Source organism: Heterodontus francisci, chromosome 36 (genome assembly GCF_036365525.1).
Source record: "Heterodontus francisci isolate sHetFra1 chromosome 36, sHetFra1.hap1, whole genome shotgun sequence".
Taxonomy (NCBI): domain Eukaryota; kingdom Metazoa; phylum Chordata; class Chondrichthyes; order Heterodontiformes; family Heterodontidae; genus Heterodontus; species Heterodontus francisci.
The window spans coordinates 3747419-3760569 of NC_090406.1; the positions used below are offsets into that span (position 1 = coordinate 3747419).

Genomic DNA, 13151 nt, shown 5'->3' on the forward strand with positions numbered 1-13151 from the left:
CAACATGCCGTTTGCCTTCCTATTGCTTGCTGTACCTGCATGCTAACTTTTTGCATTCCTTGTACAAGCACCCCCAAGTCTCTTGGAACATAAACACTTACAAGTTTCACACCTTTTAAAAATATTATGCTTTTCTATTCTTATGACCAGTGCCTCAGTATCCTTTTTGTAATATGGGGACAGAACTGTGTTTTAGGACTGCTTTCTTGTTCTAATTCATTTTGTTACTTTAAACACCGGAGTATATAGACATCACTTATAACACCCACAAAATCAGGTCTTTAACAAGCTCATGTTACATGATCCAACATAAGTACTTGGGTAAATTATACTACACAATTCTTTATTAAGCTCATGATTAACTATGGGAACTCGGGTACATCATACTCCACAATTCCGTATGACTGCAACATACAGTGGGTCACTCATAACTCATACCAGTTCTACCTTTGATCTCTACATTTCATGCCTACTACCATTAAATCACACTACATCAAAAGACACACTAAGTGACATCCAAGTAACAACATGGACCCAAGAAGATGTACTTAGCCCGTCTCAACCTCTGAATGATTCTGTTACCATGGTTACATAATCCACTTATGGTTTTCTAATCACTTCATTACTATAAACAAAATGACCAGATCCTCAACGACCCTCACACATTCCATCAACTCCTCATCCTTGCCTTAGTCCAGCTTCACAAAGAAGCTCTGTTCAGCAGAAAGTTGTTTTAACTCATCACATGCTGATCCCCCAAACAACAAGGTGCAAGGGTAGTTTAGTTTAGTTTAGAGATACAGCACTGAAACAGGCCCTTCGGCCCACCGAGTCTGTGCCGACCATCAACCACACATTTATACTAATCCTACACTAATTCCATATTCCTACAACATCCCCACTTGTCCCTATATTTCCCTACCACCTACCTATACTAGGGGCAATTTATAATGGCCAATTAACCTATCAACCTGCAAGTCTTTGGCATGTGGGAGGAAACCGGAGGAAACCCACGCAGGGAGAACTTGCAAACTCCGCACAGGCAGTACCCAGAATTGAACCCGGGTCGCTGGAGCTGTGAGGCTGCGGTGCTAACCACTGCGCCGCCCATATGGGTTCATAGTATGAACTCATATTCCCACACTGTGCACAGTACTCTTAAGTGTAGTCTAACCTAACTTCTCTGCTTTTCAATTCGAAGGGATATGGAGCCAAGGTGGATGAATGAAGTTGAGATACAGATCAACCATGATCTCATTGAATAATGGAACAGGCTTGAGGACTGAATAGATTTCTCCTGTTCCTATCCTTCTAGAAATAAACCCCAAAGCAATGTCTTAACAAATTCCTGTTGATTTTTTTTTAACTACTTGTGTTTTGATGAAAAGAACCCCAATTTCTCTAGCCTCATCTTGTAGCCACAACTTCTCATCCATGGAATAATCATAGATCTCTTGTACAACGTCTACATGACATTGATATCCTGCCTAAAGTAAGGCATGCAAAACTGGACACAATACTCAAATCAATTATTTGCAAATGCGTAGCGTTATCTCTGCTTTTGTACTCTGTCCACCTATTTATAATACCCAGGATGCCACATGCTTTTCTTTTACAACTATCAATTTGTCCTCACATTTTTAAAACTAGTGTATGAGTACCAAGTCTCACTACTCCTTGTAAAGTCATATCATTTCACGTACTTCTCCCCCCCCGAAGTTTATTTTCATATTTCGTAAAATTAAACTTCATCCGACATCAACCAAATTGACTCATTTGTCTTTTCCCTTGACGGTGTTTACAGTCCTCTTCACAGTTAAATTATTTTTGTGTTAACTGCAGTTTTTTATATTGTACTTTTTTACCGATTTTCAGATAATTTATAAACACTGATCCCTTGGGGACAACGCTGTTGAAATCCCTCCAGACTAAAAACATCTATTAACCACTACTCTCTGTTTGCTGAGCTTTAATCAACTTCCTATCCATGATGTCACTGTTCCCTTAATACTATGCGCCTTAATTTTATGAACAGGCCTCCTGTTTGGCATCTTCTCAAACGCCACATATACATGGAGTCTACTGAATTTTCTTTATCGTCACACTCCTTCACCACTCTTAACAGTCAAATAGGGATTAACCATGCACTGCAAAAGAAAAAAAGAGAATGCAGCATCCAAAGATCCCAGAATCTCTCATTTACTCCCCCACCTTCTGCCCAATTCACCTTCCTGATTGTTATCCAATGACCTCTGTTGGAGGCTCATGTACCAGTGAGCTTCCGGGACCTGTGGAGCTGTAACCTCAGTGTGACTATTAGGTTGACCAGAATAGAAGCTTGCTTGTCCAGACCTGCTGATCTTGTCCATGTCTGCAGGTGGCTGCCTGATCTGTAGTGGGCAATTTATTTTGAGAAGTGGTATTGTTACTGTGGTGTAATGCCTTTTGCAGCAGGGAACAGTCAACTGTGTTTCTTAGAGCACTCCTTAAATTTAATTTTATATTAATCATTGTAAGAAATGTTGCAGACAACTATTGGATAGAACAGGAGTTTGAGCCAGTGATTCAGCACAGAGTGAGTTTTCAATCTTTGCTTTATTTTGGAAGGAGAATATGGCAAGTGTTGAGAAATGGCGTGTGTACTGGGAGGTTGAGGGAGAAGAGAAGAGGGACATGATCAGTAGAGGCCTGCTTTTGGTCAGGAAAAAGAACCCCACCCGAACCACAGCCGGCCCGAGCCCCTCCGATTTTGCCCCGAGCCCAACCCAACCATCGAACCTGTAAGAAGCTGCAGCGCATGCGCGAGACGTCATAGTGACGTTAGTCGCTCACTGCACAGACTCCGTTTCGTCCCGGACTCCCAGCTCAGTTAAGTATTTTTAATCCTTACCAGCAGAGCACTTAACCGTGTGTGTCCGGCCCGGCCTGACCCAACCCGACGTGATCTGGACTCGGCCCGGCCTGACCCAAGCCTGAAAGCCGGCCCCGGAAGATGGGCCTGACCCGACCCGAACCCGACACATGTCATCTGGTTTGGGTCGAGTAGCAGGCCTCTAATGATCAGTGGCTGTCACCTCAGTTCATTCTCTTAAATGTCCTTACTGACCGCAGTGATGAGACCTGGACATCCCCCTTGGATGGGATTCCTTAAAGGAAGGCAAATAACCAGATTTCTGAATGTCAGACACTTATGGTGGAACATGTTAGGATATGAGCCATTTTTCCCACTGGGCTAGTAATGCCAATCACCTCTGATTCTTCACACTGAGTTTAAGAGGAGCAATGCATGTGGGGAGTGAGAGCTGAGATATAAAGCTCCTCCATCAGTTCATCACCCCATACGCGCAGATGCCAACTGACATTCAGACTTTGGCAAAGGCAGACAATTACAGTGGCTGCTGTGTCTCGTAATTATAATCTGTAATGCATAGGCAGGAGCTAAAAATATTTTCCTCTTGGGAGGGGGTAGGGAATTGGCTGTCGTGCTTTTTTTTTTTAAGTGATTTAATATTTTTGCACTATGTATTGAGAATTCGCACATTGCTGTTTTTGTGTACTCTCACCTTGCCAAAAACCCAAGAGCAAATTCAGAACTGCAATACTAAACACAGATCAGCACAGTCTCTTACCTTGACAAAATATTCCCTCTCTGTTCACTGCCACCAGCCATCTCTTATTCATTTTATAAGAGATGGACAGGGTATGATATTGTCCTGTGGCTATGAGTGACAGCCCACTGAAAACAGCTTTTATTTACAATTCTTGTATATGGATTCCGCTGAAGGATTTTAAAGGTGATATATAAAGCACCGTAACAACTTTCTCAAAAAGTTCTACAAATAGCAATTAAAGTGAATGGCTGGTTAATGTTTCAGGCAATGTTGGTTGGTCTCAACACAAAAACACCCTGCTCTCCTTTGAGTACTACCATGGATCTTTACTAAGCAGCTGGGGCCTTGGTTTAATGTCTGATTGATAGGAGAGCACTTCACAATGGAGCACTCCCTCAGCCCTGCACAGGAGTGTCAGCCTATGGGCTCGTCACAGAGGGAGGCTTGAACTCTCAACCTTCTGGTTCAGAACTGGGAATTCTACGAATGGGGCCAAAGTGACGTTCTGCATTAGCTGGTACACTTTCTTCTAACATTGGGAATTAGTCTGACTAACATTGTCAGATCTGTTAAATCAAAACTTATTCCTTCAGTCTGTCGAGTGCTGTACTTTGCATTATTGCAACTTGATTAAAACGTGTGCAGTTCATACATGTCATAGGAAATAGAAGCAGGCGAATGCCATTTGGCCCCTCGAGTCTGCTCCCCATTCAACTAGATCATGGCCGATCTTCCAGCTCAATGTCATTTTCCTGCACTATCTCCATATCCCTTGATACCTTTAATATCTAGAAATCTATCGATCTCTGTCTTGAACATACTTTATGACAGGGCCTGCACAGCCCTGTGGGGTAGAGAATTCCAAAGATTCACTTCCCTTTGAGTAAACAAATGCCTCCTCATCTCAGTCCTAAACAGCCTAGCTCTTATTATGAGTCTCTGTCCCTTGATTCTAGACCACCCCCAGCCAGAGAAAGCATCCTTCCTGCATCGATCCTGTCGAGCTCTGTATGAATTTTGTATGCTTCAATGAGATCACCTTTCTTTCTTCTGAAATCTAGAGAATATAGGCCCAGTCTCCTCATGGGACAATCCCACCATCCCAGGCATCAGTCTGGTGAACCTTCGAGGGATCCTTGCCAAGCGATGTTGGCACCTGTTATAGAGTCTATCACTGTTGCCTGGCCAGGGACTAACTCAGCACACGCTTAGCATCGAGCCTTGCTCTTCCTGTTTCCTCTGGCTCGGGTACCCTCTGGATAAACCCAGTGAGGACTTTGTTGTTGGTTCCTTACAGGCTGTGTAATGGTGTGAAAGCTCAGTCTGCCCTGGAGGTGAAGGTTCCATCCCTCTGTGGCAAGTATATTCTTCCTAGGTAAGCAGACCAAAACTGTACACAATACTCCAGGTGCAGTCTCGCCAAGGCTCTATACAATTGCAGCAAGAATTCTTTACTCCTGTACTCAAATCATCTTTCAGTAAAGGCCAACGTACCATTTGCCTTCCTAATTGCTTGCTGCACCTGCATATTAGCTTTCAGTGACTAATGAACAAGGAAACTCAGGTCCCTGTGGACATCAACACTTCCCAATCTTTCACCATTAAGAAATATTCTGCATTTCTGTTTTTCCTACCAAAGTGGATAACTTCACATTTTTCCACATTATATTCCATCTGCCATGTTCTTTCCCACTCATTTAACCTGTCTAAATCCCATTGAATCCTCTTTGCATCCTCCTCACAACTCTGATTCCCACCAAGTTTTGTGTCATCAGCAAATTTGGAAATATTGCAATAAAGGCAAAATACTGCAGATGCTGAAAATCTGAAAGTGCCAGAAATACTCAGAAGGTCTGGCAGCATCTGTGGAGAGGAAAGCAGAGTTAACATTTCAGGTTTGTGACCTTTCATCAGAACGTTACCTGAGACATTAAGTCTGCTTCTGTCTCCAAAGATGCTGCCTGACCTGAGTATTTCCAGCACTTTCTGTTATTTTGGAAATATGACATTTGGTCCCCACATCCAAATCATTGATAAAGATTGTGAATAGCTGGGGCCTAAGCACTGATTCTTGCCTGTTTATTCCTACTGTTTTCTGTCTGTTGACCAATTCTCAATCCATGCCAGTATAATACCCCCAATCCCATGTGCTCTGATTTTGTTTACTAACCTCCCGAGTGGGACCTTATCAAAAGCCTTCTGAAAATCCAAATACACCACATCCACTGGTTCCCCATTTTCTATACTTCTAGTTACATCCTCAAAAAACTCTAACAGGTTTGTCAAACATGATTTTCCTTTCATAAATCCATGTTGACACTTCCCAATCCTATCATTATTTTCTAAGTGTCCAGTTATCTCATCCTTTATAATGGATTCTAGCATTTTCCCTACTATTGATGTCAAACTGTACAAGAGTCCCAATATGATTACAGCTAATTGGTTAGCTCTGTTACTTTGGGCTCATGTCCACATTGGTGACTACCTGATCACCTCTGAAGTGGTTTGAACAGCACACAAAATAGACTCTGGGTAGGGCGGCTGTGGGTTTGAGCCCCCACAAAGTGATTCTGCAGTAGGTGCTGTTATTTTGCAGCGATGGGAGAAAATGGCAAGTGCTGAGAAATTGTGTATCCTTCAAGATGGATGCACTAAGAAAGGATAGACAGCCTTCCTCAGCTGTATGTGATCTTATCAATATTCTGGGATCTTGTATGGCCCGGAGGAGTTCTGTGGTCTGATTCCCCTTTGACTGTAGCCCTTGCAGAGTTGCTGCCTTTTCTTCTGTCTGGGCTCCATTTATTGGCTTCCCAGTGTAGAATGCATAGGAAACTGTGATTCTCTTTTTTTTTGTTTGCTGTCCAGTAACAGGAGGCAGTGTTAAGCTACTGAAAGGGCCCTATTAAAATAGAACTGCTTATTGCAACTATTTTATTTCCCCCCCCCTCCCCCACCCCCCCCTTGTGGGATTGTCAGGCCTGAATTTGCCAACTGTCTACACTGTGCTACTGCAATCAGGAGGTTGGTGTCTGAGGAATCACAGATATCGTTGCATCACAGCATGCTGTCATTTGGGGTCATAGAGTCATGAGAGATACAGCATTGAAACAGGCCCTTCGGCCCACCGAGTCTGTGCCAACCATCAACCATCCATTTGTACTAATCCTATATTAATCCCATATTCCTACCACATCCCCACCTTCCCTCAATTCCCCTACCACCTACCTATACTAGGGGCAATTTATAATGGCCAATTTACCTATCAACCTGCAAGTCTTTGGCTGTGGGAGGAAACCGGAGCACCCGGCGCAAACCCACGCAGTCACAGGGAGAACTTGCAAACTCCACACAGACAGTATCCAGAACCGAACCCGGGTCGCTGGAGCTGTGAGGCTGCGGTGCTAACCACTGCGCCACTGTGCCGCCTGTGATCTTTCACAAATAAGTTGGTTGGTGTCGCAGCCCTGTATCATGTTTTTTCTCTGATTTCTTTGCACTCCCCCTGCCACAATATTCTCCTCCCATCTCTCCTGAAGGTGGGTTCAGAAAGGCTACAATTCTAGCAATTCCATAGCAGACCTTCAGTAGCTTACCCAAGGGGTCATTCTTCCTGTGGGAGCTGGTAATAAATTGACTCTCCTACTTTGTGACAGTCATGTGATGCCAACATCATCTGCACCTACCAGCAGGAGACACTGGGTCACAATCAGGTGCAGGACAGCTGACTTAGGGATCCTTGCCAGGTTATGTTGGCACCCATTGTAGAGCCTCTCACTGTCACTTGACCAGGGACTAACTCAGCGCGTGCTTAGCATCGGGTCTTTTCCCATTTCCTGTGGCTCGGGTACCCTCTGGATAAACCCAGTGAGGACTTTGCTGTTGGTTCCTTACAGGCTCTGTAATGGTGTGACAGCTCAGTCTGCCCCAGAGATGAAGGTTTCCATCCTCTGTTTACTTTTTATGTTTAGGGCCTTTCTAATTGAGTGTGTTCTTTATTTATTCCCTGGCAGCTTCGGCAGTGTGCAGCTAGACTGTCTCGGGGGCATACAGGATAAAATCACTGTGCGCGCAACTGACGACTCCTACCAAATGACCCGGGAGCGTATGACACAAGCAGAGGAGGAGACTCGAAGCCGTGGGGCGATAGTTATTAAACCCGGAGGCCGTTACAGAGGTAAGAAAATCCTGGGTCTGCTAGCTGTGGTCATTCAAAGACTCTGGTGCTAACCTGCTGCTCGGTTTTATGGCTGGCTAATCTCTGGGCATCCTGTTACTTTCCTATCACACTTCACAAGGGCAAAGAGTGCATGAGCACACTGATCAGTCAGTATGAATCAACATGGTGTAGCAGTCTTATTGCTGGTCTTGACAGCACAACCTAATTTTACATATTTCATTTTTTTTATTTGTGTATGCAACGTGGACGTCACTGGCTAGGCTAGCATTTATTGCCTATCCCTAATTGCCCTTGAGTAGGTGGTGGTGAGCTGCCGCCTTGAACCACTGCAGTACATGTGGGGTAGGTATTCCACAGTGCAGTTAGGGAGGGAGTTCCAGGATTTTGACCCAGTGACAGTGAAGGAATGGCGATATAGTTTCAAGTCAGGATGGTGTGTGGCTTGTCCTTCCAAGTGGTAGAGGTTGTGGGTTTGGAAGGTGCTGTCAAAGGAATCTTGTTGAGTTGCTGCAATGCACCTTATGGTACACACTGCTACCACTGTGGTTGGTGGTGGAGGGAGTGAATGGTTGTGGTTGGGGTGCCAATCAAGCGAGCTGCTTTGTCCTGGATGGTGTTGAATTTCTTGTGTTGTTGGAGCTGCACCCATCCAGGCAAGTGGAGAGTATTCTATTACGTTCCTGACTCGTGCCTTGTAGATGGTGGATAGGCTTTGGGGAGTCAGGAGGTGAGTTACTTGCCGCAGGATTCCTAGCCTCCGACATGTTCTTGTAGCCACGGTATTTATATGGCTACTCCAGTTCAGTTTCTGGTCCATGGTAACCCCCAGAATGTTGCTAGTCGTTGAGCTGGCTGCTGTGGAGAAAGCACAGATTTCTGGTCTAGGGGATGGTGCTTTTCTGAATTTACGTTGTTGTACATTGTTAGGAAAGTTTAGGAAGAACTTTACTCTGTATCTAACCCTGTGCTGTCATGAGCTGGATACAAAATCTTACTATTGGCCCCTTCAAATCAGCAAATGGCTGTTCTTAAGTGAAAAGAATTCACTTTGAAAGCACTTTTTGCCATCTTAGTGAGAAATAACATGACTGTGGTGGAGTGCTCCCCCTTATTGTGATGAGGGGAAAGCAGGAGGGGCTTCTGCTCTATGCAGGAGTTGGAGGGTGGTGTGTCTAGTCACTTCTTTGTTCGATCTCATTTCAATATCAGATACAGGTATTAGAGAAGCATTGCTAATGACTGTTTCTATTGATATAACTCTTGCACTAATGAATTCCAAATAAATCAGGGACCAAGCTCCCAATCTCTGCCTGCCTGCAAAATGCTTCCATGTAGCTGGTGGGTAGCCTTCTTGAACCACTGGTAGTGAACCACTGAGTGACTTGCTAGGCCACTTCAGAGGGCAGTTAAGAGTCTGCTATATTGGTGCAGGACTGGATATGCATCTCGGCCAGACCAGGTAAGAACAGCAGGTTTCTTTCGATGCCATAAATGACTAAAGGATATTAGTAAAGTAACTGGGTTTCAACTCATCAATTTGACAGCTTCATAGTCAGCTTCATTTTACTGATTTCAGCTTTTTAATTTCACATCTTTTAAATCAAATTCAAATTATCAACCTGTCATGATGGGATTTGGAATCACTTTCTCTGGATTTAGTCCAGGTTATTTTGGATTACTATCCCAGTAACATAACTACAAGACTACTGCATTCTAACTAAAGCTTGAGCCTCACATTTTATATTCTCATCCTCGTGTTCAGATCGACCATAGCCTTGCTTATACCTGTAACTTTCTCCAGTTCTCAGATCTCTGTACTGCTCCAATTCTGGCCTCGTGTGCATCTCCGACTTCCATCACACCACCATTGGTGGCCGTGCCTTCAGTTGCTTGGGCACTGAGCTCTGGAATTGCCACCCTAAACTTCTGTTTCGCCACTTTTAAGACACTACTTAAAACCTACCTCTTTGGTCACATGTCTCCTCCTTTTGCTCGGTGTCAATATTTTTGTCCGATTATCGTCCTGTGAAATGCCTTGGGACCTTTGGCTACATTATAGGAACTTGATAAATACAAATTGTTGTTGAGTAGTGCAGAAGCATTGCAGTGCTATTTTAAGTAAATGATGGTCCATGTGTCTCAATTCACCTCATCTGCATTTGTTATAAAATCCCCATGTTAAAACATTACGCCAAATGCCAGTTTACAACAGTGGAATCCACTTTGACAGTGGATACAATTTACCTTTTGGAAAAGCTGTGTTCAGTATGATGGTTGTGTCCTCTCACTGGTTGGTCAGTGCGCTATCTGGTTTGGAATAGAGCTAATAATAAAATCGAAGTGCTGGAAATACTCAGGTCAGGCAGCATCTGCGGAGAGAGAAAAACAGAGTTAACATTTCAGGTCATCAGAATCTGAAACGTTAACTCTGTTTTTGTTTCAGAGCATGACTGGTCTCCCTTTTTAATTTCTTTTTTCTTTTTATTTTATTTTAGTTTGTTTCATCATTCTTTTTTTTTTACCATGTCCCTGCCCACTTTTTTCTTCATGTTTGTGCTTTTGGCCAGGGCTGTTCATTATTCTGTCATTTAACACCCCCTCTGCACTAACGCTTTGTCTTTCACCACACCATTAACATACCGATTGCCTTTGCTCCATGACCGTGTCAGTTATTTGCTGTGACCCTCTGTCCTATCGACACCTTCCCTTTTGTTATCTTTTGACCCAGTCCCACTTTATTTGCTTAAAACCTATTACATTTCTAACCTTTGCCAGTTCTGATATAAGGTCACTGACCTGAAAAGTTAACTCTGCTTTCCTCTCCACAGATGCTGCCAGACCTGCTGAGTATTTCCAGCATTTTTTGTTTTTATACACGTCAACACTTCCCAGACGTAAGGGCAGGGAAAAGGCTGATTGCTGCCTCAGCAACAACACTCACTTGTTTTGGTACTGCTGGCATTGGCCCACATTGGAGGGCAAGGGTACGGTGTCTGTGACGGACAGGTTCTGCTCAGCTTTGCTTTTATGGTTTGACTTCCTTCAAATTCCTTAGTGTATTTTGCAGCCATTTAACGCCTTCCCACTCGTGTGACTCCATGTGTAAGTTTACTGTTTACAATAACAGATCAAAATGTTCTCTCGCTGATCATGAATTGGCTCAATGTTGAGTGACATTTGGAGGATGAGCTGTGACAGTCTGTTGCACACAACAGTGGAGTTTCACTTCTCATTACAGTTTACACTGCACTTAAAACGCTTATGTTGGGAAAAGTAAATACCAACACAGAGGACCATTGATTCTCACCCCATCCACTGGAGCTCTGTAGATAGTTCCAACAACAACAACTCCCATTTATATAGCGCCTTCAATGTAGTAAAGCATCCCAAGGCAGTTCACAGGTCTGTTATCAAACAAAATTTGTGACCGAACCATGTAAGGAGATATTGTGAAAACTTGGTCAAAGAGGTAGATTTTAAGGAGTGCCTTAAAGGAGTGAGGGGTAAAGAAGTGGAGAGGTTTAGAGTCATAGTCGTACAGCATAGAAACAGGCCCTTCGGCCCACCGCGTCCATGCCGACCATAATGCCTATCTATACTAATCTCACCTGCCTGCATTAATTCCATATCCCTCTATGCCTTGCTCATTCAAGTACCTGTCCAGATGCCTCTTAAATGTTGCTACTGTTGCTGCCTCCACCACCTCCTCAGGCAGCTCATTCCAGATACCCACTATTCTTTGTGTGAAAAATTTACCCCTTTGATCCCTTTTAAACCTCCTCCCTCTCGCCTTAAATCTATGCCCTCTAGTTTTAGTCACCCCTACCATGGGAAACAGACTCTGGCTATCTACCCTATCTATGCCTCTTATCATTTTATATACCTCTATCATGTCCCCTCTCAGCCTCCTTTGCTCCAGGGAAAACAGACCCAGCCTATCCAATCTCTCTTTATAACTCAAGCCCTCCAAACCAGGCAACATCCTTGTGAATCTTTTCTGCACCCTCTCTAGCTTAATCACATCTTTCCTGTAGTGCGGCGACCAGAACTTTAGGGAGGGAATTCCAGAGGTAAGAATGAAGGCATGGCTGCTAATGGCCAGGCGATTAAATTTTGGAATGCTCGAGGCCAGAATTAGAGGAGTGCAGCGATCTTGGAGGGTTGCAGGGCTGGAGGAGGTTACGGAGATAGGGTCGAGGCTGTAGAAGAATTTGAACACAAAGATAAAAATACTAAATTGGGGCGTTGCTGGACTGGGAGCCACTGTAGGTCAGTGAGCACAAGGTGATAGGCTAATGGGACTTGAGTTAGGATGTGGGCAGCAATGTTTTGGAGGTACTGCAGTTTACTCATTGGGAGGCAGGGCAGGAGAGCATTGTAATAGTCGAGTCTGCAGCAGATGAACTGAGACAGGGGTGAGCTAGTCTCGGTGGGCCACTTGCTAACTTTAAGTGAAGTTGTTCTATCCAACAGATCTTGGGGTTATGGTTAAAAACTTACCTACCAATAATTTATCCATTATTAGACATATCTGCAAGAGATTCTGCAGTCTTCACACAGTTTCCTGGTCACTAGTTTTGTGAAAAACTGAGCAATTCCTTCCCATCTTCCTAAGACCAACTGCTAGAGACCATCGTGGCCCATGATGTGCACTAGATGAACTTGGTTGAGGCATGCATTTTATTCCATTTTCATTCAAACTTGTGATGAAAACGGTTTACATTGTGGAATCCGACTGAGTGAATTCGGACAGGAATGAGAAAGATTGCGGTTTGCTCCTTTAAGATATGTCGCTGCTCACTGTGTTTGCACGTTGCAGCCATTTTCCATAACTTGTTTTAACTTCAGTTTACTGAGCCTGTCTCTAAACAGCAGCTGAAATTAAAGGATCTTCGTGTGTGGTAGGCAGCTGAATTTGGAGTGGCTAAGCACAGTGGTGTATTTAGATACAATTATTTCACCGGGAAGCCAAGATGCATTTAAGTAGTCACCAAGTTTTGAAGTCCATAGTATTTTCTTTGAACTCCAAACTCCTCTTCTCTAACCTTCCAACAGCCACAGCATCACTGCTCCTGTTGACCAGCTCAACGCTTCCCTTGTCTCTTCCCTTAGGTGTCTTTGATGCTCACAGTCTCCCCCTTTTACCATTCCCTGGCAGAGTTCACCACCCCTGTATCCCAAGCTAGAAAGGACTGCAGCCTTGAACAGAAATGGCACTTAATCAGTTTGGTCTCGCTCGCTGCTGGACCACCTAGTGTAATGTTTCACAATAGCCAAATCCTCCTCCTGCTCTATGGTTAGCCTGGACTGTAAAGACATTCCTAAACTCCCCTTCACAACATTGCATCACTGCAGTTTCCTGC

At 44.0% G+C, this 13151-nt stretch overlaps 1 protein-coding gene across 1 annotated transcript in view; it reads left to right on the plus strand.

Moving 5' to 3' along the window:
• ell (elongation factor RNA polymerase II) overlaps positions 1-13151 on the plus strand; it is a 163757-nt gene that overhangs the window by 106440 nt on the left and 44166 nt on the right. Inside the window, exon 4 of the mRNA XM_068015978.1 lies at positions 7622-7785. Within this exon, the coding sequence (XP_067872079.1) occupies positions 7622-7785 (164 nt within the window). The remainder of the gene's footprint in view (positions 1-7621; positions 7786-13151) is intronic.